This window comes from Megalopta genalis, chromosome 17, assembly GCF_051020955.1.
Source record: "Megalopta genalis isolate 19385.01 chromosome 17, iyMegGena1_principal, whole genome shotgun sequence".
Taxonomy (NCBI): domain Eukaryota; kingdom Metazoa; phylum Arthropoda; class Insecta; order Hymenoptera; family Halictidae; genus Megalopta; species Megalopta genalis.
Window position 1 is genome coordinate 2,664,752 of NC_135029.1, and position 26,674 is coordinate 2,691,425.

Genomic DNA, 26,674 nt, shown 5'->3' on the forward strand with positions numbered 1-26,674 from the left:
ATAATACATGTAAGTCTTACTTTAGGACACGCGTCTATTCCCGGTTGTCCTACCATGAAATATAACTCATCACCCTTTTCTAGTTCGATCACTCCACGAACAAGGGCACCCAACGCTTCGCCCATCCCACTAGATCCTTTACCTCCACGCGCACCCAGTCCAATTAACCTAGAATTTACAATTAACCAGGTATAGTTGAAACAATCGTGTCAATTTTCTCATTAAGATTAAACGATATGTTTTAAGCCCTTGAAAGGGGTGATTTCTTTCGTTCATTAACGAAAAACGCGGACAGAAATATTTCAACTGAAAGACAATGTCTTATGTCTGCACTGCACATGAGAACTGTCTTTCGTTAATAACTTTTAACCCGAGAAAGATAACCTACGTCGCAGAGGCGCCTGCGAAGACTGTTGATTTTTGTTAATTTTTCATAGAGGTCTAGTGATTTAAGTTTAAAATTACTTAAAATATAAAAAAATATAATATAAATGCATTTTATTTTGACAATAATGCCAAACCTTTAAAATGACTAGATTAACTTAAATAAATATCCATTATATTGTTATTATATATATAATTCTTGACGATAATTTATATAAAAAAGAAATTATGTTTGTATCCATGCGGATCGTGTTTATCGTTATGCTAATACATCGTTTTAAGTAAATACTGCATCATTAAGTGTTACTTTGTCGGATAAGCTTACGGATTTTTGTTAGAATTCTTTGTCGTCGTTAATTTAATATAAAATAATCAAATTCGTTGTTAGTTTAACATCGGTACGGTCTATAAATTATTGTCACAAATAGAAAATGTATAAAATTGACGCCTTAGAAAAGCATGCGCCTCTGAAGCGTATGGTTATCTTTTACGTACGTTGTCATATGGTTATCTTTCTAGGGTTAAACAAAGCCACGGATTGCATTTGCGCTAAGGAAGAAGTTACTGCAAATGACCGGGGAACCGCTGATTTCCCGGAACTACCATAATTTTAGGATACCCTGTACTTTTAAAAGTAAAGCATAAGGCTAAAGTTTACAAATATTTTGTTTAAAATGTGATTAAATCATAAATATATTTCTTAACATTAACACAAATTGTGATACGAGTTCTCATTGTTTAAATGAGTACGACTAGAAGAAATAGGAAGTCGGAAAATAAGTACCACCCTTACGCTCTTGTGCAAGCCTCGAGCTTGGTAAGATGTCCACATTACGCTACCGCTATCGGTCCGTGGTTTTTCGTTAATAATTCGTTAACAGGTTGAATGTCACGCTAACTTGACATGGCTTGCCTGTCTGGTCAACATGAATTCCTCATTATGCGTTACATATTATGGTAAAATATCATTTATACACCAAACAAGTTAAAGTATTTAATCATTGGGGACGCATTTCTCTCGCTGGACGGTTTCACATCGTTTTAGTAACGATGATAATATTTGACGAAAAGATCATTTTACTCGAACTATGTGCTTTCTGTGATATTGGCTTCGTCGATCACAGGCAACCTCCATAGCATTCAACATGTTGGCAAAGCCACGAAGAACAGTTTTGTAAAGAGAAAGTTACTTCGCATAGCCACAGGCATCATCCCTTTCGAGGACTTACACCCTTCTTGGGACACTCTGCAGAGAGAATTCATACGTGTAATAGCCATAGCTGGGCGCCATCCATCGTTGAACGCCATTTAAATGCACCATATCTTCGTCTAGTCGTAGTAGTGCTGGGTCGAAGGCCATGTTCGTTCCATTATACTCCTCGGCACATTGTTCAGCGGTTGGGCCTGTTCTTCCTATGGCCCCGCAAGTTGTAATTCGAATAACTACAAAATCGTAAAGTATTTGTAGACAGTATTTGCACACATAACAGTATTAAAAATAGCATATCATATATTTCACGAACAACGAACTTGGTTTTTTAAAGAGATTATGCAAGTGGATGCTTTTTATATGTCTCGAGTTAGCATACAATTTTTCTGTAATATTGTTATACAATGTATTTGGAAATTCGGGTATTATGTAGATTCATTGACCAGAAGCATTCATTATAAGTATTACTCTAGAACGGTTTGTCTGTTTATAATAGCTAGACTGGAAATCTTATACACTTTCGACAAAATTTTGTGGGAGGGAGAACGAAACAACGAAGACATGAAACGCGAATTCAAGAATTCTTGTATATTATTTGCAACTTATCAAAATTCTAAAGAGAACAAATTAATTTCTACGTAGCTCCTGCTTTTTTGAAATCGATGGAAAGAATTTTTATTTTGCATAATAATCCTCGTTCTCTAGTTGATTTCTAGTTGACTACTTAGTTCATAAATGTGCATACGAATTTTAATGTTGTGTCTACTATTAATTCTTGAATTAATAAAGTGTTGTCATACGTGAATAATGTTCATGGATAATATCATTATTTATTTATAACGATTATCTGTCATTATTATTTTATTCCGTCGCGGAAGATAAAATGAATGTATATACGATGCATCAAAACATCCTCTAATAATGATCACTATTGACAAGACTAGATCGATATTACATAATTATCACTATACAGTACCAGTCTTGTTCATAAAATCTGCGTGTTGGCCTGGTATTGTTTCCACGTCTGGAATGACAGGGTTGGAATAATTAAAATCTCCTACGACATCCGGAGGAACCCCTAATTAAACAAAATGCAATATAAATGTTTCATAGGCGTATACATGATATTATTTATTAAAGATTCTAATTTACCAATGCCGAAACATTCGGGACTCAAAGAGAAATCGTCAATCGCAACGTCGCCCGTTGACGATATGCCTCTGCTTACTTCAAATTGCAAGGAGTATCTGCGAAAGTAATACAAATGTTATACGACAAAACTTATTTTTAAAGTCAGTCAAATATGTATCTGGGTTGTGTGAATCATTTATCTATGCCAAATTCTTTAAAAATCGGTGTCTAATCAATTTTAAGGAGAAATTAGGTAATTCCTATATCTCATTTATATCTAACGCTGTATTTAGAGGTAAAATATAAATAAAAAGAGGTGAAAAGTCCCCTTTTAAAATTTCAATGTACAAAATATGTTCCAAGTTTAATCTTTTTTTTCAATAGATTTTTCATCTTCTCCTATAACATCTATAAAATTAATTTGATATTAAATTTGATATAAAAATTTTATATATAAAAATTTAAATTTGATTTAAATTTGATATAAAATTAATTTGACAGATCGATAAAATTAGGACGAATAAATGTCATAAGGGTTTTCTTATCTTATTCGAAAATTTTCACGAATCGGTTTGCAATAAACGTACCACGTCATAAACTCAAGGTATTTTGTAGATACAGTCGTGCACAGTTAAATTCACACGAAATCCGTACGATTAAATTTACACGAAGCCTCGTCTCAGTGGACAAAGATAGAGAGAATTACTAAATAAGACAAACTACGTCAATAGGATGCCACGACTGGGCAAAGTAAACATGCAAGAAAGAGAATTATACTTTCAGTAATTGTTTAGTCTTACTTTTAATAATCGTAGCCCCGATGGTTAGCTGAGAGTCTTCTGCTTAAAATGAGTCCAAACACCATGTAAATCGGACTACGTTTATCGAAGAGTTAATTATTATACAGGACGAGTCGCGTCACTTGCACGTAACATTAAATTAGTTGATCTCGACAATTTGGAAACCTTCCCACGTACAAGAACCTTTACTTGCTTTCGAAACCGAATGTATTTAACAACTTTGTACAAAAATCGTAATTTAAGAGTTTTCCTTCAGGTGTGCAACTCACGTGCTCACCCTAGAGATTGTAGTGATACGATTTATATCGTGTTTGGACTCATTTTAATCGGAATAATCTCAGCTATCCACCGATGCTACAGTTACGAAGGTAAGACAACGATTACTGTAAATGACATTTTCTTTATTGCGCGTTTATTTTTTGCTGGTCGTGGTGTCCCTTTAAGTGCCGACCATCGATCGTCGCTGCTCGACGTACTACATCTCTATCTCGCTTATTTTGTCGAGCCATGCTCGCGTCAGTTCTGGCTCCCGAATCGATATAAAAACCGTGCACTACTGTACTATGCGCATTATGCTTCATTGTACGTTTCATGAAATAATACCTGTATCGTATATCCGGCAAAGCGATGGCCTGACTGTACCAAACATCGCCTTTATCGCCGTAAGACCACCAAAGTACGTCCGAATGCTTTTGATGAGGTTTCTTTTGAACTAAATACAGTCCTAGCGAACCGCTGTGCCTGCCAAATTGATGGTAGAAGAAACGCACCTATAAGTTTACGCGTAAAATCAAATAAACCATATGTACGATTCTAATTTACAATATTTTATCTGCATCTCTTTCTACGTGTTGGACGCTTACCGTGCGAAGAACATCGTGCAAAGAAAGTCGTGCAAAAATTCATATTCAACAAAGTATAAGACTGGTGTTACACCAACACACACTTTATACAAAAAGTATTTGGCTAAAAATATTCTATTTAATATATATATATATATATATTAATTTTACTTATTCATTAAATAGAATATTTTTAGCCAAATACTTTTTGTATATATATATATATATATATAAAAATAGCCAAAAAGTATTTGGCTAAAAATATTCTATTTAATGAATATATATTATATATATATATTATATATCTATATATATATCTGAATATATATTATATATCTATATATATATCTGAATATATATTATATATCTATATATATATATATATATATATATATATATATATATATATATATATATATATATATATATATATATATGTATGTATGTGTGTGTGAACAAACAAAGATGATATTTTATTTTCATTCTCGGATTACTATACAATTGATAATGCTTATCGTTAGACTGCGGATTTTTAAACAAAATAAAACTTGTGTGCTTTAATTGTAAGAAACATAAGTCGGACGAAAGTGTCTTTCCTCTTTTAACAATGAACCTGCAATGAAAATGTGTGTGTGTGTGCTTACATGTTTTATTTTTAAATTGTTGAAATTTTGAGGACTGCTTTTTATGAAACGATTAAATAAATTTCTCTGTTCAAGGAATAAAGGCGAGAATTAAAATGGCGAAAAGTCTAGGTGAGTCCAGTTTTGTCATTCTTAAAATGCAACACACGTTAGTCATTTTGATAATTCGCTAGTTTTGTTGTTGATGATCGTAATAAGAGTTGAACGTAATGCAACAATGTCCGTAAATTTTTCTATTGTCTTTACAGCTTTGTGTTTCACGTTTTTATGTTTGTCGGAAATGCATCAGATCAGCAGTTTATTAATGACTGGTTTCAGCTTTACTGATCAATTTTTCAAAACATATTTTGAAAACTACTTACTGCTTTCTATTGTTTTTAGTGCAACAGCAATTTATTTAATTTCATTTTCAAGAGTCGTGTAATTCGGTGACGATTTAAATATACTAACAATGAGCCAAAATGACCCGATAACCGCGTTCCGAGGATTAGTAGATCTGTTTTCCTAGTACACCAAATTCTCGCATTAGTCGCGAGCGAACCGTGAGTCACACCGTGCAAGTGTGAACGAGACGTGTTAAAAAATCATGTAACTATGAATGAAACGGGTAAAAGAAGCAGCGCAAACATGAATCGTGTAAAGCAATACCGTGTAAAAAGAGACTCAGGTTGATATTGTTTGACACAAAAGGAATAGCTTACTTGACACGATCTATAATATGGGCTTTTCTTATCGCTGCTGTAGAGCGGTGTCGGATTGTATAATGGGCTCTCAATGGTACCAGAGCTTCCCAATCCAAGGGCTTTAGACACGTTTACGTATGCATACGTTCCTATAATTAGAAATAAATAATATTTCGTTACTGTCAGGAAGAAATGTGCATTCGTGTCATGTTAATTAAAACGAAACGAAGTTTCATTTCTTTCACTTTTCGGAACTTACTTTCTTAACCCTTTCAATGTATGTTGGCACGAGTCAGAGCCACATTGTTTAATTTGTAGTATTTACGAAAACTTTGATCCACCACAATCGTTATATGATTTATAACACGGATATAATGTAAGTGCATGTAATATTATCTGAATGATGTTCATATGATAAGAACGTAATGCATATGAGGCCATAAAAAACGGAAATGATAGAAAACAAAATAATAATATAGCTTAAACGTTCTATTATATTTATTATTTTATATAATTGTATTATTCCGATTAAATATTAAATATATATTTTATACTTAAAAATAATTTTTTGAAAATTATATACACAGAATGTACCACGCGACTTGTGTATTTCGTAACTTCCAAAATATGCGTTAGACACACAAATTTTGTATACAACAGTTGCGTAATTTAAAGGAACGTAATTTAAATAAAATTGTTATACCATAAAATCATAAAAATGGTATGATTTTAGCATTTTGCCCAGCACTAAAAGGGTTAATATTCAATTCAGTCTATAATATAGTCAATATTGATGTCGTTAATTAACAAGACTGAATTATTTTTATTATTATCATTATTATTATGGAGAGTATTTTAAATATACTTTCTTACTTTCTATGCAAACATTAACAAGAAATAAACTTCTAGCCTTTGATAAAGAACAATGATACGTACTAACAGGCTAACGAAGACTAATTTTAAAGTGGTTAATGCGCACGAAGTATTATAAATAAGCTATAGATTTTGTATATATGGAATATAAATAGCCTGGATAAGAATAATACGTTCAGATTTATCTCATATTTTTGATAAATTGAACCATAAAAGAAAATATTTAAATAAAACCCTGTCTTATCATCACTGTTTCTATCATTTTCTAAATGAAAGTCATTACTTTTATTTCTAGTTAAAATTAGTTTCATCAAAATACATCTCATTAATCCAAATATTATAGTTTAGTAGTCAATAGAATTAAAAAATATTCAAATTTAAATAATCAAAATTTTATTTCATGACATGATCCATTGTTTAGGAAAAAATGTATAAATACTTAATTGTTACAGTGAAAGTTTAGATGGTTACTTTAAATATTACACGAAGTTCTAACTGATATAAAAATAATTTTATGACTGTTAATAATTGTTAACCAATGTTTAATACAATTTACACATGAATTTAATTTAAGGTAATAATAAAGTTTGTACTACTGCACATAAATACTTAATGATTTTCAGCGTTCGCATCTAATAAAAATTAAATTGCTTTTTCGAAATTAATAGAAAAGATAAGAGTTTCCACAGTTTATGAAGCCATGGCCATGATCAACGTCTCAATGTATGAATCGTGAATTCCACATGTGTAATAATTTTTATTGAAAAATATATTATAAATGACTTTTCTCTCTGCAAAGATTATTATTATCTAAAAAGAAGTTTCAGTTCAATTAATGGTTTAATAATAACAAAAAAATAAGAATTCGTAGCTCTCTTTTGTGTCAGATGGTTCTTCAGTTTTCTACATCGGTTGTAATAAATAATAAACCAAATTGTTCTTCCTCTCATGGATCATTTTAATAGGTTGATGCTACAGCGATATCTTTCAAGTCTATTCTAATCTGTCTTAATCCACTCATTTTTAATCATCGTCGAACAAGTGATTAAATATTTTTTTATGACAGTGTACGCGAAATGGATGCAGTATACTTATATTTACACCTACCAGACTGATTGCGGAATGTATGATCGTGACTAGGTCCAGTTTTGCCAGACGGTGTCGCACCCCTGTGAAGTGTCCAATTTAAAAGTTTTCCAGACACGTTCTTCCAACCACACCATCCGTCTTCAAAATTACATCTGGCATTCTTTGGAATTTTGTCTGAAATGCTCTTCGATTATAGTCTGTCATACGTTAGACGAGCCAAACTAAACCGAAAAAGAGGGGAAGCAATAATTTGCCAATTACCGCAGTTCTGCTTTTCGTCTTCGCCATCGGGACAGTCTTCTATTAGGTCGCATATCTGCGTATTGTTTAAACACGTGCCATTGTTACACCGAAACATGTCTTTCGTGCAGACCGTTCTTACCAATGGCGTTTCTGTAAACGGAGACAAAAATTTAAATTTTTCTTCCCTTCTGACACCTGGCATTCGTTTGCACCACACAGACTCGGCAAATTTTACTTAAACTCGAAGTAAAAAATCACGTAATCGAAATAATTTGTCATAGATTTTTGAAATAATTCATTTCGCAACATCATTTTTTCGATGCTATTATTTGCAAATGAAAATAATCAATTAAATATGACCAATGAAATAATCCTTGAAATAACATGGGACAAAAAGGTTTTATTTTTAGAAATCTTTACACCAATTTGCTTCGAACAAGGCTCTTTTCAATATTATTATTTTTTTCTGTTTTTAATAAAATTCCAATATTGCCGTGAACGAAAATAATCGTTCCGCTGATGCGATAGATGAAAGAGGGTTGTTATTCTTTAGAAAAATGGTTTTTATTATCGGATAATTATTTAACGTGATCACGTCGTTCCTTTTATCCAGCAGAAATGTCGGTATAAACCAGACTCGCAGAGTTGATAAATTAGATCAACGTATAATTTAGAAAAAGAATTTCACAATGATGTAAAATCATTAGGTCTACCGGAAAGTTCTGTCTGATAATGTCGTTGCAAATTTCAATAGATATGCACATGTTCATTTGAGACATATATTTTTGAAAAATGTTGCTCACAAATTGCCATCACGCTGGCAACAGGTCATAAGTAACGACAGAAATTATATTGTACAATATAAATATTACTAAACTTATGAAAAATCTATTATTTCCTTTCATTTCTCAAACGGACAGAACTTTCCGGTAGACCTAATATTATTTCAAATAATGATAAAATTATTCACGAAGCGTAACGAAGCAAATTCGAAACTAACGAAGAAATGTTATTTCTATATAAATGAACAATATTTACGTGCTGACATCGAATCAAAATGAAATGTACAAAAATGTGTCATGCTCAGTGTAGACAAATATCGATTTGAATAAGAAAATTCGTTTATCAATTAGTTCTTACCAAAGGATGATACTTACGTTGAAAACAATCGATCAAACGAATATTATCAACACCGACGCTTGAGTTCTCATGGGGTATAAAGAATTCCAGTAAGAGTTGGTGCGGCTGACTAATTGCGCCTAAAATAAATAATAATTTCTCCCACCTATAACATTTAAGTGAATTCATTTGAGAGATAACAACGGAATGCTTTCGTATTCTGGCAATGACATGACAATTACGTACCTTGCACGATTATTCCCTTGCTTTTCGCCAGTAATTGAGCTTGTATTATTTGTAATTATGACTAAATTGATAACACCATCGTTCATTTCGACCTGATATAAAGCTAATTCCAACATACATCGTGGGCTTGTTCGAGGGATCGTAGAAGACCACAGTTGTATATTCCCACTGCCAGTAAACCACAGATAGTGTCCTGGTGAAAAACGACAGTACATTAGAATTTTTTAAAGGTAATTTAATTCTTTTAAACACAAACTTTTTTCCTTTTCGCAAAATATGGTTTATTGAATCCTTAACTACCAAAGTACACGCTTATGTTATCCTCTTATTATTATTATAAGTTTATTAACAGAATATTTCAATAAAATTCCAGTAGAGAATGAGATATATTTAAATTTATTTATATATATATATATATATATATATATATAAATATATATATATAAATAAATTTAAATATATCTCATATATATATATAAATATATATATATAAATAAATTTAAATATATCTCATATATATATATATATGTGTACAAAAATATTTACGACTGTGTAAATACATATTCATGTTACTTGAATATGTGGAGTAACACTAGGTCATTAAATATTGGTTGAAAAAAATAAATTGCGTATAGTAGTAGCTATTACAAAGAGTCGAATACACAAGAAAGTGAGCAATACTTAATGAAAGTTATAAACTGTGTGTACCTGCACCGGTAACAAAATATAAAAATCTGTTTTATTATTATATTTTATTATTATTTATTTCTAAATATTTGTATTATTCAGAATTCCTTGTGAACGCTCGTGATAATGGAAATACAACATAATATTATTATGTTGTGTAAAGGTGATGATTAGCTGATGAAGTAGCTGATGATTATGATTTCTCAAATTGCACCGAGTAAATAATAGTAAACATATTGTTATGCAACACTGTTATCGTTAATACGTAAAACTTCTAATTGAATTAGTTTCAATTGCTATAAGTCACATCCAATTGCAGTATATTTGCAGATATTGACTTATGAAGTATTGATATTTCATATTTAAGCAGTTATATTTTATTTTTTCCATCTTGCACTCTATTACAATTTTTGCAATTTTTTGTATGCCCATGTCTAGCAAACTCGTCCTCTTATCATCTCAAAAAAATTCGAATTGTTTGGTGCAATTTTAAGAAAATTATTCCGTTCCAAATTCATATGTTCGTATACGACTGTATAATAATTGAATTATAGTATTAAATTAGAAAAACAATAAGTTATACAATATAAAGTACATATTTCTCAATTGTCTCTATTTCTTTCAAATAATAATCGAAAATATGATTTACAAAATGACGTTTATATACAAAGTAATAATTTTGCACTTTTTTAAAAATGCAGTCTATAATTTTTCTTGTCAAAATCGATACAGTAGCAAATTTTGAATGCTCAGTTGAATTTTTTTGTAGCGAAAGTGAGTTATAAAATAAATATTCTATGAACATGCATTCCATATGAAGGAATAACATATAAAGATTCCACATAAAAGATGTGCCCATAGTTATGTCAAGGTTATGCATCATGTAACTGTGAAAAAACTATAATGTAGTCATTGCATTATCACGTTTGCAACCAAACAACCATTCTAAATAATGTTCTCGTTCATTATTTAAAATAATGGAGGCATACCTAGCAGTCTAAATTGTTATATACATTTTGTATGCATAAACGCATTATGCGAATTGAGCGACGCGTTTATGCGAATGACTACTATTAAGGTTGATGCATGTGAAATTGCTGCTCCGCGTAAATGAGCTTAAATGAACACATTTTTAGCTTATTAAATAATCTACATATCCATGCTTATTATTTTCTTGAAACAGAATGTTAGAATCTTTTTAATATAATAATATGTAATTTATCAGTTAATTTTTTAGATCCCTAAATTGAGTTTAATTTTTATAGAATACTTTTTTATAAAATAGTTTAATTTTTACAGATCTTTCTTATTAGGTTTATAGTTCATTATATAAATATATAATTGAGAGTTCTTCTGTTATTTAATAAAAAAATGTGCTCATCTATAATATCCTGGAAAATAAAATACTCATTTACGTTAGATGCAACATGTAGTTATATTACCTTTTTGCAATCTATTTTTATGAATCATTTGAAATTATACATAATATATTTGCGTCTTCGAGAATATCTCTTTCTCTACGTAATTTTTGTTTACTTCTATAATAACACGTTTCTTCGTTTAATTGTACCGATGAGAGATATATTGTAATTCAAAAGGATTCGGTTCTGTTTTCTTTAGTAAAAAGCTTTTTCTATGCAAAGCAGTTTGTTCTTCCTTAAATAGTAACACAAATAATAGCATAGCAAAATGTACAATCGAGACATGAAAAAACAAATGGAAAACAAGGAATAAAATTTTTTTATACGAGACTTCGTTGTATATTCATATACTTCGTATATTCAGCGAGTACGCATACACGTAACTATGGTTTAGAATCGTTTAGATGGATGGATCTCGACAGGAGTCATATGTCACTTATAAATAGCGCTAATGTCATTAGTATCAACATGTGTTTCGTTACTCATTTCTGCCTATGGATTTAGAGCGTGTTCAAATAAAAATAAGACATGTAATTTAGTTACTAACTTACTTTATTAATGCAAAAATTGTTGAAAATGCTGAATATTTAAATTCGATTCTCGCGTCAACGAAGCCTTAAATGAAAAAAATGTTATTCCTTATTCTCTATTTCTTTTTTCATGGAAAATCATCCCGTCCTCGGTTGTACCACCGATGTTGAAACACCAAGCATAACGAAGGCTCTACCCACCACTAATATACTAAAAGATGTAATAATTTTACTTAATTTTTTACATTTCCTTCATTTTTATAAGCAGTGTCTTATATTTCTGACCAAGTAAAATTGTACTATTTTGTTTTCGATGAAATACATTTTAATGTAAGTATTATTATAGTTCTCATACCAACAATTTCCTATTTGTCATAATTTTATCTAGCAATGTATTCTTATATGCAAGACATTTTTTCCATAAATGCACCGCGAGACTTAAGAATACGAAAACACGGGTACATTCCCCTCCACAACTATTTATTTAATTTAAGTTCTAAGTTTCTAATTTAGAACATTCACAGAAAATTGAATAAATTTGAGAAACCGATAGGAAATTGTTATAATTTCATCAATGTATTTCAAAGTTAATTGTATTAAACAAGTACACATATCTATATCTTTGTTTACATTATAATAAAAATAACGTCTCAATTTTATAAAAGAAAATTAATGTAATATCCACCGCGCTTTTTAATTACTTCTTTGGACTTCGTCTATTATTCCTGATTCTGTTTGGTTGCATGCGTATCTTAGAATGTTCTGCATATTTATAAAACTGAATACTAAACATAAAACAAAAACCTGAACTGTGAACGAGAAAAAATTATAATTTACACTAGATCAGCAGGTGTTCCAACACTTTTGGAGGAGGGTGTGTAGTAAATTCTCCCCAATTTTCCTTCAGCTTGTGAATAAAAATGAACAATATGGGAAGAGGAGATACGAATATCCGAGCCTCGCGGCTCTTTTTTATAGTTTCCGTTTGTCAGCAATTATAAAAACGAGGTGCAAGGCTCAAACAATTGTATCTCCTCTTCCCAAATAGTTCATTTTTATTTAAAAGCTTAAGGAAAATTAGGGAGAATTTACTATATATCGAATTTGACCGTGTCTCCAATTCCAGTCCAAAATTGCAGGTGTCTTACCGTGTACCGAGTTACTAGCATCCGTCATCGGCCCGAATCCGCTACGGTCCGGGGTAACTCGTTTGAAGGGTATAGTTACATTCCACCAGGAATTACAAGCGCTTTCGAAATCGCAGTAGCCGAGCTCGGCCGTTCGACTGCGATCAAATTGTATCTTCTTGCTTCCTTGCGGCATTCTTTCCTTCCAGTCGCAACAGGTGCCGGTGATGTAGCAAAGGCCGAGAAGGATCCTCAACACTAGGTCGCCGGTTAAGCGAAATCTACATCGGCAGTCATGTCCGGTGTTGTGACACGCCTGTCTCGAATTCGCGGTCGGCACCCCAGACCGCGTACCTCTGATCATTACTCCGTGGTTTCTTCGTGTAGCCGCTCGATAGATCCTGCAAAAAGTCACACGCAACTTTTCACCTACAGCTCCGGTTTTACGTGGAACCACGGGCCTCGATCCGCTCGCCGATCCCCTAAAACGTTCTTGAAACAGATTCCCTGACGTTTAACACGTTCCGTGCCGAGCTTTTTTTACTCGAATCTTCACACTTTGATATTTTACTAAAACTTGATGCATCAATGTATTTCAAAGTTAATTGTATTAAACAAGTACACAAGTACACATATCATCTTTGTTTACATTATAATAAAAATAAGGTCAATTTTATAAAAGAAAATTAATGTAATATCCACCGCGCTTTTTAATTACTTCTTTGGACTTTGTCTATTATTCCTGATTCTGTTTGGTTGCATGCGTATCTTAGAATGTTCTGCATATTTATAAAACTGAATACTAAACATAAAACAAAAACCTGAAAAGTGAACGAGAAAAAATTATAATTTACACTAGATCAGCAGGTGTTCCAACACTTTTGGAGGAGGGTGTGTAGTAAATTCTCCCCAATTTTCCTTCAGCTTGTAAATAAAAATGAACAATATGGGAAGAGGAGATACGATTACGAAATTACGTGCAATTATTAATTCTCGTGCACATAACAACGTAACAAAAACTTATCAACGCCCATTCTTGCGGTGGAAATTGATTCTTCGGTTCTAAATTTCTTGTAAACAATTTGTTCAGTTCACTAAGTAAACATGCAAGCGTGTACCATCGATGGTACACGTGGCACGGAACGTGTTAAATTGCACCGAAATAACGTTTCGCGTGCGGCCTGTTTAACGGTGCATGTTTTGCGCTTTGACAGAGGAACGGAGTAATCGTACAGTCGTCGTTATACACTGGAAAGATATTGTTTGTTAGCGTTCCTCAGCGCAGAAAGATACACCGACCTGCTTGAAAACGGAATAACGCAAGCGAAATTAGTAAATAGATAATAATAATCGCGGTCGTTTCGCGTCGCTAATGAGTACGCTTCAGTAAAAAGTTGAAATAAGTTTGTAATTGCGAGCGAGATTGGCCGAGAGTTTCAAAATCGAAGAGTAGACTCGCGGAAGAAATATTTTATACGGCCGCGCATCGCCTTGGACAGCATCATGCGTTTTCCATGCCTTGGTTAACACGTTCCGTGCCGAGCTTTTTTTACTCGAATCTTCACACTTTGATATTTTACTAAAACTTGATGTATTACGTGCAATTATTAATTCTCGTACACATAACAACGTAACAAAAACTTATCAACGCCCATTCTTGCGGTGGAAATTGATTCTTCGGTTCTAAATTTCTTGTAAACAATTTGTTCAGTTCACTAAGTAAACATGCAAGCGTGTACCATCGATGGTACACGTGGCACGGAACGTGTTAATAAAAGTCGTCGTCGTCGTCGTCGTCGTGGTTTCGAGCCGATTTTTCGTTGCTGGAAACACTCGTCAACGGGTACTTGAGACGCGACCGAAGCCCTGGAACGTCTCGTTCTCGCAAACATTTCTCGTCGAATCCTCCGGTCGCACTTATAATTACTATTCAAGCTTTTATGGGTTCGTGTTTGAGGAAACCCTACCAACAGTTTTGCGAGGAAAAGAAAGTAGAGTTTTCTGCTCTTCGTGGCGTTCGCCGATAGAACGCTGACGCTAGAAACTGTTGATAGAAATAGTTGAGCGTAAAGTGATTGATAGCTTTGCAGGATACGGAGATGCATCGTTGGTGCTACATCTTCATTTACGGAAGACGGATAAAATAACATAGGAAGTATGACAGTTAACTATTTTCCAGAACTACTGTCTTTTTTTTCTAAATTTGACTGTGACACTTTAAATTGAACGATAAGTTTTCACGCGTACGAATGCTTTGACTGCGCTCATTTTTCAGGCTGTTTCGATGAGAGCTTATGCCGCCCTACCAAGCAACGAGCGTGCCTTTGCAACTGTTATTTAACACTCGAACGACGGACTTTTCAAATGAAAATATAACTGAATCTACTTAGATTCGTTTATAATTTTATTTAAGAATTTTCTCGACATGTTTTTAAGGTGCTTCTTCTAAACACGTTAATTTCTCCATAGACCTTAATGAAACATGTGGCGATACAACCTCTGGCTAATTTTAATTTCTTTCAAAATTGGACTAAATGACCTGATTTTTTAAAAATATTAAATGGATTAACTTACTATACAACTACTAAATCACTATTACTTGGTACGACAAAAAAAGGAAAAAGCTCTCGTTCTTTAACTTTTTTATCTGAAACTGGAACGAACATTTAAAAAATGCGTTTTGTAGATCTCGGTTGACGTTGTATATGAGCTGTGAACATTTAAAGTTCGCGAGAATAGCAGTTGTTCACGAATTTCAACCAAGAACAGGTAATTCATACATGTTTACTGAGACATTCTTCAAATTTTTGTTGTAGGCTCGGATCGAAAAATGAAACAACGATTTTTCCATTTCCTTTACTACTAGTAATATTAAAATTTAAAAAAGTGTATTTCAGTCATCATACAGTTATGAAAAAATTATTGTGTTTTAAAACGTGTTCGAATACTATTTTCCAGGGGTAGTATATCCCTTATCGATTATCCGAATTATCTGGACCTCGTTTAGCCTCGTTAAGCACGGTGATATGAATACTCGATTAATAAAAATGGTTAGTTATAGTACCAGATTTAATCCTTTTTTCATTTATACAGCAAATCGTTTTACACATAAGTTGCCTTAGATCGAACCGATGTAAAACATATTTGAAATCGTCCAAGTCCCGCCTTCCGAATATTAATATTTTATTCTACAAACAATACATTACCGTTATATTTTTAATCTCTGTGATTCAATATTTTCCAATCGATGCGTTGAAATATTAAGCCATCGAAGTTAAAAGACCAAATATTATCGTCGCACCATCGGCAAAGCTGTTCAAGTCGCACTATTTCTAGTGTCAAGAGGGTGAGTTGGATGATGAAGCGAAGCGATGATTGGTGGAAATGGAATAACTGATTCACCGATACTCCATAATTTCCGGTGTGCCGCTACGAAATTGCCCCTCGTCGTGTTATCAACGAAATGTATCCGAGTTTCTTTTCAATCCTAATTCCAAGTATATACAAGATGGTTCGCATAATATGGAAGTGCAACATTTCACATATGATTTGTTTCATCTAAAAAAGCCCACATTAAAATCTACCCTTTCCACGTTGAAAGCTTGTATTTCTTTAACGCTAAATTAATAAGAATCCCCAAGTATACAACGCATAACTAACAAGACTCCGAGTATACAACATATAATTAATAATTGAGTCGTAATAAAAATGTTGTTTGCGCATTCATGAAAAGAATTTAATTAACGACTACCATACGGTAATGAATTCTTTTACCAATGGACATAAGTGTTTAAAAAACTACGAACATGAACACGTAATTACAAATATTGAATGTTCCTCGATGCTACACGCTTTTGTAGATTGATCCATATCAAAACGAAAGTGCGATATCATATTTCTCGAGCTCTACAAAAAAGCTACGCCAAAGTATAATTTTGAGAAATCCTTTCGGCGAGGTTCTGCAATAAGTATTTAAAAATTCGTGGAACAGTATCCTCAATTTTTAACGCTTATATAAATAATTCCATAACCGATAACAACGTCGAGCCGTTTCACCAAAAATCCTGATAAAAATAACGTTTCGTACGATCACACGTCGCTAAATATTTTACAGTTAAATGTCGACTACAAACAACGCCCGATGGCAAAGAAACGAGGGTACACAGAAATATCGATTTGTCGACAGCGAAAACGAAAAACGATTGCATTCGATGTAAGCGATCACCGTGTTTAACTCTTTGCACTCGACACGCAATCACGATCCCCGCTAAATATTGCTGTGCCACGTTTCAAAATAATTTTGACAGCGTCGAACTCGTTTGTATTTCAAAACTGTTAAGACTATAAGTATCGTACGTGCCAACGTGCTCGATTTCATACGCATAAATTGCAATAAATCGTAGCTATTTTCCGAACGAGAATTCTATATAAATAATGGAAATGCCGCGGGTCAGAAAACGTGTTTTCGAATTCAAACAGCTTCGAGCGCGAAGGGTTAATACAGTAGAGACTCCCTTATCCGAACATTCATTTTTACGATATCCCGGCATCCAAACGTCCTATTATTATAATATAATATAATATATATTATTATAATATAATATAATATATATTATATATTATATATATATATATATATATATATAAAATTTCATATATACCAAGACATTCTGTTATCTAAAAATTTCATTCGAGTTCTCTGTTTATCTAAATAATACATGATTATATTATATTATAATATATATATATTATAATATATATATATATATATATATATATATTATAATATAATATAATCATGTATTATTTAGATAAACAGAGAACTCGAATGAAATTTTTAGATAACAGAATGTCTTGGTATCGGGATATTAAAAAAAAAATAAACCTTCGGAGATGAAAGAGTAGTCTTCGCTGTGTTTTTGTTCCAAGACCACGGGAATAACGTCGGATTTGCAAAGAGCCCCGAAGCCGGTGATGAACAATGTACCAGCATAGCTTTCCCGTATTCATCCGTTTGTCTCGCGCGAGCAGCACTCCTCCGTTTCCGATTGTTGTCCAGCTCTTGTCAGTCGCGCATTGTCTCAGCGCGATAATAACCACGATTTCGACGTGCTTCCAATTGTTTTCTACCGATCGATTCAGCAGGGTGCGTGTCACCTGTATCAAACGAAAGTGGTCGATGAAAAAAGAAAAACAAAGCACGGGTCCGGCCGACCTGAAATTCGAAAATACAGAGAGAACGACGCGGGATCGTGACCGCGACGCCCGCAAACGACGAAACGTAACTAGCAGCATCACGTTATAGGGTATAGGATCTCGCACTCTCAACTGGATAATCTCTTGATTGTCGTTAACGGCAATCGAGGAACTCTGTTTTTCCTTTTCTCTCTGTCCTGTTAGTCGTGTCCTACCTTCTCTAATTCCCTACGGCCCTCGCACTCTCTATCCGTCTCCGCGTTCCCTACGTCATCCTTTTCACTCCCTGCGCCGCCACTGTCTCTCTCTTTTCCGAAATATTGAAGCGATCGCTCGGCAAGTGAGGATCAAGTGCCCACTCGACGCGATTCAACGCGAGATTTAGACGGCGCTCGTTACTCCTGTTTTCTCTATTGCTCCGTCCACCGTGCACGCGTTTTCGCGAGCTCGTTTTTCACCTTCCGGCATCGTTCGTGTTATTGACTCGCGCGGATCCGCGAGAGATTATTGAACCCTTTGCGATCGCAAATCTCGGCGGAATCAACATTGCCAAGCACTTTGATCGATCTCGTGCCAGCTTCTCCTACAACTCGTATTCACCAGCAAGAATACGTGTGTTTCAGTCCGATGAACAAATTGATTGGTTTCTTTATAATCAGAGATTCAAAGGGTTCCCGGAAAGAAATGTTTCAAAACTGTTGTATATCGGTTCTCGCTGAAACGGTTATCGAGAACTGAAAAGGTGTCGTAACTGTTAGATGTGTTTGTTCTGGCTTGTATCGGCTTCGATTCTTTAGTAATATTGTTATTAACACTTTATCCTCCGGTCGTGGTTGAGGCTGCCACTCAGTAAGGACTGGCTTAGTCGCGCGCGCATTTGCTCCCAGTACCGGCTAAATTTTCGCTATTCATTGTGTTGTGCTTATTCCTTTAAAAATAATAATAAATAATAATATAATTATTATAATTATAATTCATAAGGATATGGGGAGGTCAGCATACAGGAGGTCAGCTACTAACAAAACAGTAAAGAAGCGAAAACCGTCGATAGCTAAAAGTCGATTAATAGGCTATCGGTCGATAAGCATTGGCAATCGAAAAGCCGATTAATAGGCTAGCGATCGATAAACATTGGCAATCGAAAAGCCGATAAATAGGCTAGCGGTCGATAAAGTGTTAATATTATTATATTATATCGCTATTTTTCAGTTATTTACAGTGCTTTGACGAAAAAATATTTCGAACAAAAATTAATTAATACGCGGTCTTCTATAAACTTCGATATAAAAACTTAAGAAAATTTCCTTTTTTAAATAAACAATTGGAATTGCCTTGATCGTTTAATCGTCACTATATATTTTTAGCTAAATAATGTTATGGTTGACGTCGAGACGAATTCAACGACCTACATAAAGCGATCTTTAAGTCTTGAAACATTGCTAAAATCGTCGCGAACGTTATCGAATATTCTTGGATACTGAAACGTGATTTCCTGTCATAAGGATTGACTTTCGAACCTATATTGATCGGATAATTTTTACTCCTCTCGCTGAGTAACTATAAATTCTGAAAATCTTTTGAAAAACTTTATAATATAATATTAAACCCCGTAAAAGAGTAATATAAAATCTAGATATTTTCACTATTATACTTTATCATTTTAAACCGATTTATTCATTTGAATTTATTTCCGAGACATCTGAAATGATCGTAATTAGGTTACTTATTTGTTCGGTTTAATCCCCACCTTGCAATTTAAAATGACTTCCGGTTTATAATCTCTGCTGACTTTTCTCCCCGAGCTATGTTTTCGTTACTTTTTACTGTTATCATTATTGTATGTATACACTGGAAACTAATTACATAATGTCCAAAATATAAACATCCAATTAAATTGGAGATGGATCTAAAAATATTAGGTTCACGATAACATTTATGGAAGCGGTTGTGTATAAGAAAACGTTCTGAATAATTTCGTCGCACGTAAAAATCCGAACCTTCACGATAATAAAATAAGTGTGTTTATAACTGAATGGAAGGAACCGTAATTTCCTTAATCGATTTGTTTTAAATTACGATTCAATATAAAATTGATATTTTACTAAAAATTTTACCGATTTACGGGCAATAATCGATTATCAGTATTAACTAGTGCAATCTACTTATAATAAATATCAACTTTTAAATATCAACTATTCTAACTATAATCGTATAACAAAATATTGTATCAATGTTATATTAATCGATTTGCATTAAATTACGATTCAATATAAAATTGATATTTTACTAAAAATTTTACCGATTTACGGGCAATAATCGATTATCAGTATTAACTAGTGCAATCTACTTATAATAAATATCAACTTTTAAATATCAACTATTCTAACTATAATCGTATAACAAAATATTGTGTCAATGTTATATTAATCGATTTGCATTAAATTACGATTCAATATAAAATTGACATTTTACTAAAAATTTTACCGATTTACGGGCAATAATCGATTATCAGTATTAACTAGTGCAATCTACTTATAATAAATATCAACTTTTAAATATCAACTATTCTAACTATAATCGTATAACAAAATATTGTGTCAATGTTATATTAATCGATCTGCATTAAATTACGATTCAATATAAAATTGACATTTTACTAAAAATTTTACCGATTTACGGGCAATAATCGATTATCAGTATTAACTAGTGCAATCTACTTATAATAAATATCAACTTTTAAATATCAACTATTCTAACTATAATCGTATAACAAAATATTGTATCAATGTTATATTAATCGATCTGCATTAAATTACGATTCAATATAAAATTGATATTTTACTAAAAATTTTACCGATTTACGGGCAATAATCGATTATCAGTATTAACTAGTGCAATCTACTTATAATAAATATCAACTTTTAAATATCAACTATTCTAACTATAATCGTATAACAAAATATTGTGTCAATGTTATATTAATCGATTTGCATTAAATTACGATTCAATATAAAATTGACATTTTACTAAAAATTTTACCGATTTACGGGCAATAATCGATTATCAGTATTAACTAGTGCAATCTACTTATAATAAATATCAACTTTTAAATATCAACTATTCTAACTATAATCGTATAACAAAATATTGTATCAATGTTATATTAATCGATTTGCATTAAATTACGATTCAATATAAAATTGACATTTTACCAAAAATTTTACCGATTTACAGGCAATAATCGATTATCAGTATTAACTAATCTTATTATTCCAACTACAATCTTACAGCAAAATATTGTGTCAGTATAAAACTTCGATTTTATTCCGCTGTTTGCATTGTTCTTTTCATCGAAGAGAATGTCCTGAATATTTCTATGTCGATCCTAGATTGATTACTTCAATCCCAATGCGATACAGATTGCATACGACGAATACAAAACAGGGAGATATAGAGGGTTTCAGTGAACCGTCAACGAGTGATAAAGTGCAATAATTTTGAAGGTTGCATTTCAAAAGTGTATCTAAATACTTGACCTCTCCTTTGTGACGTTTCCAACCAATGTGACGTCTAACATGAATTCTAACGTCTCCGTATTTCTTGTTGTCTCTCGATAGCGCTCGATCCTCAGGAATGCGAGCGCTACTTGAGAGACAGTCGCGACTTGCCAATTAAATCGATCGATCTATCGGTATCGGTCCCGGTATCTATCATGATAACTATTCCTGTTCCCGAGTACATACGTACCACGATATTCGATATATGCATGTATATGTGCACTGGTCGCGAGTTCACTTGATTCCTTCCGCCCTAGACTGCATCCGAACTGCATCCGTACGAGATCTTTTATGCGCAGCAGTCAGGATAAAATTATCCTCGCATCGGTTGTTCAATGATATCCGTAATTGGTAACCGACGCACGACGTATGGAATTTAAGTTCGTATCATGTTTATTGCACTGTCGTCGCGGAAACTATGTTGACACCTTTCCAAATGGAATAACTTTTTCAACCGATCTCTGATTAATTTTCAAAATTCAGATTTATTGTAATATACGTATTTGAACGAAATTGAATTTTACTAGGACGTTTAAGATGCGAAAATGTTCAAATACCATCCACTGTGATCAATTTTATATAACTTTAAATTTTAATTTTTAGTACTTGAATGATGATTTTTCTGACATACCTACCAGCAATTCTGTGCAAATCTTGCAAAAATTGTGATATTGCTATACAAAATCAAATTGAAATAAAAATCGTTATGCTGCTGTGAAATTTTGTTAGAATTAATGAATAAAAGATCTTGTGCTTTTATTTATGTATTTCACGTGATTCCATTACGGTATGAAAAAAAGATAATAATTAAAAAGAAAGGCCACTTCGACATGATTATATTATAGTGTTACCGTATTGACGACATCCGAGTACAAAGGGTTAAAGATGGATCAAACGACTTGAATTATTTTGAGATGTTAGACTGACTGGATTACTAGATAACGAGGGAACAAATGTTTGGAAAAATTGCAGTTGGTTAGAATGACAACGAAAATAAAAGAATTTTCGATCTTATTGTCTAATCTCAAAATGAAAATTTGAACGATGTGTAGTTTATAGGTCTTTGTAGATTGAGGTTGTTATGAGTTATGAACAGTGTTCCACGTTTTTCGACCGATAAATGTAAGCAATTTCGAGATTTTCACATCAATCGGATAAGCAAAATTCGGAAAAAAATCATACGTTTATTCTTTTTAAATAAAATAAATATAATAAATTTAAACATTCATTCGATCATTGTCAACTAAACTAGTCAATCTAGCATCTCGAGACAACTCAAGTTATTTGGTGAAATATTAAAAACATTGTTGCATTTTAAAAGATGTCCGAATATTATCGTTCTCACTGTATTCGGTTTTCACGCTGCTATATCTGGAAATGATTGCACGTTTCTGTGTGGAACGCACATCTACATAGTTATGCTCAGTAAAGAGACGGGAAACCTCTGTGGTTAACGAAACAAGTGAACGTCGATGCTTCGAGTATCCGGTGTAAATTAATTTTTAACTATACTAGTTTCTATTTATAAATATTTTTACATTTCTTAATCTCCCTTTTCTCCATTTTTACTTTACGAATATATTGTTCTAATATTCATTCTTTTGCTCATTACACTTGCATTCTCTTCAGTTTTATACCAACCCTTTGAGGTACCCATACTGTGACAGAGTACACCTAATTGAACAAAAATAGTGTTAGAAACTAATTTAACTCTGAGAGGATGTCCTGTTCTCTACAGGTACATTACGCTCTTTGATAACATGTGCAAAGAATTCAGCGATACTAATTTTTAGTCTAGAGTGAAATGATTATTTCGAATATTACACATTAAGGAATTAAATGTTTTCAAATATTGTATTTATGTTTGCACGGATACAAAAATATCACTGTACTCAAATCAAAGTAGAATTGCTTACGGAAATATAAATAAACTGTAATTCAAGTAAATAAATAATTATTAATATGGTGAAAGTATTATAAGCATATAAATAGATTTTTGAAAATGTTATACTCGATCGAATCGCCGAATATAATCTAAAAATGATTATGTTCGGAAAAATGTACGAAAGGATTCTGATTAATTCATGTCATTTTATATATATAAAATTTGACTATATTATATTTTATATATATATAAATATATATAAAATATAATATAGTCAAATTTTATGCGAATAATTGGTATTTCACTTTCCTTTATTATTAAAATAAAAGTAAAATATATATATATTTATATAAAATGTCATGAATTAATCAGAATCCTTTCGTACATTTTTTCGATACTAGATCCAATCGACAGATTTTAATAATAAAGGAAAGTGAAATACCAATTATTCGCATAAAATTTGACTATATTATATTTTCATCATGAATACCCATGAGCAAAATTACGGATACGAATGAAAATCGAAATACAAAAATAATCAAAACTGCAGCTAATATATTTACATTTGAACTAAATTGTTTAATTATTCAAACTGCGTTTTCAAATCGTTCCAATCTACTACGAATTCCTATCTTCCCGAAAAATATGTAGAACCATTCGCCTTATTTAGAGCGAGTAGATGGAACTACGTATAGAGCGACGCAATTATCGTTCCGATTATCCAGGTGTTGCTACATGGGTTTATCTATGAAAACTAAAACAATGGGTTCCACAGAATTATTATATCGTTTACGTTTCTAATGATTACTCGATTTCTAGCGAAAACTGCATAGACAAATCTGTTGTAATTGCCGAAGTCTGCACATCGACCCCAACTGCGCAACTGTGAAATATTTTTGTTCCTTACAAACCGGTCAAACATGACATAATCTACTATTTTATTTAATATTTAAAAGATTGTATTTTGAGATCGCGCGATTCTATTAAAATCGTAAAGAAAGTTTATAAAAAAAAAAAAACAACCTGAGAAACATCGAAGACTGTCTCCCAAACACGAGTCTATTTAAACACAAAAAATGTCCAAATATGTTAACGCATAAATGAAAATCATGAATCCGATTGTTTCATTCGCAACCATCGCGACTTCGGAAAGCTGTGAACTCCTGAAAGTTATGCATCCGCTCAGCAAACATACAATCTCTAATTAAGGTTATGAAGTACGTAATCCCCCCCCCCCCCCAATTAACTGGAGCATTGACTTTCAGCGTGAATATGTAAAACGCTTTTATCTTTTTATCCGAGCCGCAGCTAATGTCATTATATCATTTCTGGTTGCGGATGCGCAACGTCATTAACCTCCTCATTATCGCAGCATTTCCAAGAAACGCTCGGCGAATCGATCAATTAACGTCGCGAATGTATCACCGCTACTGCAACAGACGCATAATATTTCGAATAAAAGCATCCGTCGTAAAAGCTCGCGCTTCTGACGTCGCGAGGAAATTCCCCGGCAGACCAGCCCTCCAATATTTAGAAACAAGCCTACCAAAGGCTCGCCGAGAGAGTAATCTGTCTCGAGCATTGTTGGTCGCGAACATTTCACCGCAAAATCACGTAACCGCTACAATCAACGCGCCACTGCAGTTTCAGCGTTGGCACATATAAGGTGCAGCTATATTTTCGCGTTCCTTCCTTATTCTTCGACTCGCTGTGCAACAAAACTAACGCCAGCGATCCGCGGGTTCGAGAGCAAACCCATTTTACACAGCGTTGCAGGTCGCATTTACAGATTGTTACTATCGCCTGAAACCGTGCCTTTCGCCAGCTGCGAAATGGGTCGAGCCGTGTTTTGGCATTAGCCGCGGTAGATATCGAATTTTGATAAACCACGCTGCAGCCAATACTTCCTGCCTCGTCTATATCAACCACGATAACCGGAGAGCGTTCGATAAACCGCCTTTCTCTCGCAGCTTCCAGGCGCTGGAACACGTATCACGTTTGATAAATGTCAAACGTGGAACAAGTCGCGTTCAGAAATTCTGGGCCGACCGCGTTCCCCCGATTTCTCCTGCTTAAGGACCGAACAAATTCCGCGAGATCTTTCGCTCGGGCACATTGCCGCCTGGTCGAATCCGCCGGGAGTCTACAGCTGTTTAACAGCGACATCGCGAATCCGCATCGCTCCGACGAACCGCGGATTCGCTGCGTAACGAGGGATACGAAAGAAGGGTTACTCACATCGATCAGGTGAGCCGATCGGTGGCAGGTATCGCCGGGAAACGTACCATCGGATCGCACGTACAACAACCGCGTTATATCAACCGATCACACACTTTCACCGCGTCGTCGGTGTCTCTGATCCGTCAGCCCAGCAGCTCGTTCGGTCGGTCCACCGAGAACCACCATCAACCGAGGTAACGAATGACACAGATCACCGGTTTACAGAGTCATCCGGACGACGATTTCGGCACGCGTGGTCCACGCAAATTGATTCTGTCACGGCGGAAGATCTCGCACTCTCGAATCCAGCACGTCCCGTATCTCGTCTCACCTCGACAATCGATAAATGTCGCCCCTCTGCCCCCCCTCCCTCCCTCTTTCTCTCTGTCTCTCCCTCGCTCTTTCTCTCTCTTCCTCCCTCAGTGTTTCATCCCCGTCCGTCCGTCCGTTCTTTTTTCTCGGTCGATCTGGTGCTCTCGGGGCCGCCTTTGTCGACGGGAGGAGCCGTCGAAGGAGTCGGGACCGATGATCCCTCGCCGGGGAGTTTCCGTTTCAGTCGGGAAATCTCGAATGCCCGAGGTGTCGGAAGCAACAGTAACGGTAGCGGCACGGCTCGCACAGGCACCAGCGCGTCTCTTCGCGCGTATACGCGTGGACCGAGCGCGGCGGGTGGTTCAGCAACCACCGATCGATGATACGTTCATCAGGATTCACCTTGGGCGCATATTCGAGCCTCGGCTGCGAGACTCCGCTCCGTGCCGGCTGCTCGTGGGGCTCGTTCGCCGAG

The 26,674-nt window shown here is 34.0% G+C and overlaps 1 protein-coding gene across 6 annotated transcripts in view; it reads right to left on the bottom strand.

Annotated features, from left to right (window-relative positions):
- Alk (Anaplastic lymphoma kinase) overlaps nucleotides 1–26,253 on the bottom strand; it is a 48,446-nt gene extending 22,193 nt beyond the window's left edge. For 2 of the 6 annotated variants that reach the window (XM_033474661.2, XM_033474662.2), the window contains exons 1-12: nucleotides 17,915–18,313; nucleotides 13,051–13,430; nucleotides 9,265–9,457; nucleotides 9,057–9,184; nucleotides 7,918–8,049; nucleotides 7,675–7,830; nucleotides 5,713–5,843; nucleotides 4,129–4,295; nucleotides 2,747–2,841; nucleotides 2,571–2,672; nucleotides 1,650–1,827; nucleotides 21–168 (exon numbers count right to left, since the gene is read on the bottom strand). In XM_033474661.2, coding sequence (XP_033330552.2) covers nucleotides 21–168; nucleotides 1,650–1,827; nucleotides 2,571–2,672; nucleotides 2,747–2,841; nucleotides 4,129–4,295; nucleotides 5,713–5,843; nucleotides 7,675–7,830; nucleotides 7,918–8,049; nucleotides 9,057–9,184; nucleotides 9,265–9,457; nucleotides 13,051–13,430; nucleotides 17,915–18,039 — 1,935 coding nt within the window. In that variant the 5' untranslated portion in view covers nucleotides 18,040–18,313. Of the gene's footprint in view, nucleotides 1–20; nucleotides 169–1,649; nucleotides 1,828–2,570; nucleotides 2,673–2,746; nucleotides 2,842–4,128; nucleotides 4,296–5,712; nucleotides 5,844–7,674; nucleotides 7,831–7,917; nucleotides 8,050–9,056; nucleotides 9,185–9,264; nucleotides 9,458–13,050; nucleotides 13,431–17,914; nucleotides 18,314–25,905 lie in introns of those variants that run through there. The other 4 variants (XM_033474664.2, XM_033474663.2, XM_033474666.2 and 1 more) reach the window with 4 other exon arrangements.
- Nucleotides 26,254–26,674: the final 421 nt, after the last annotated feature.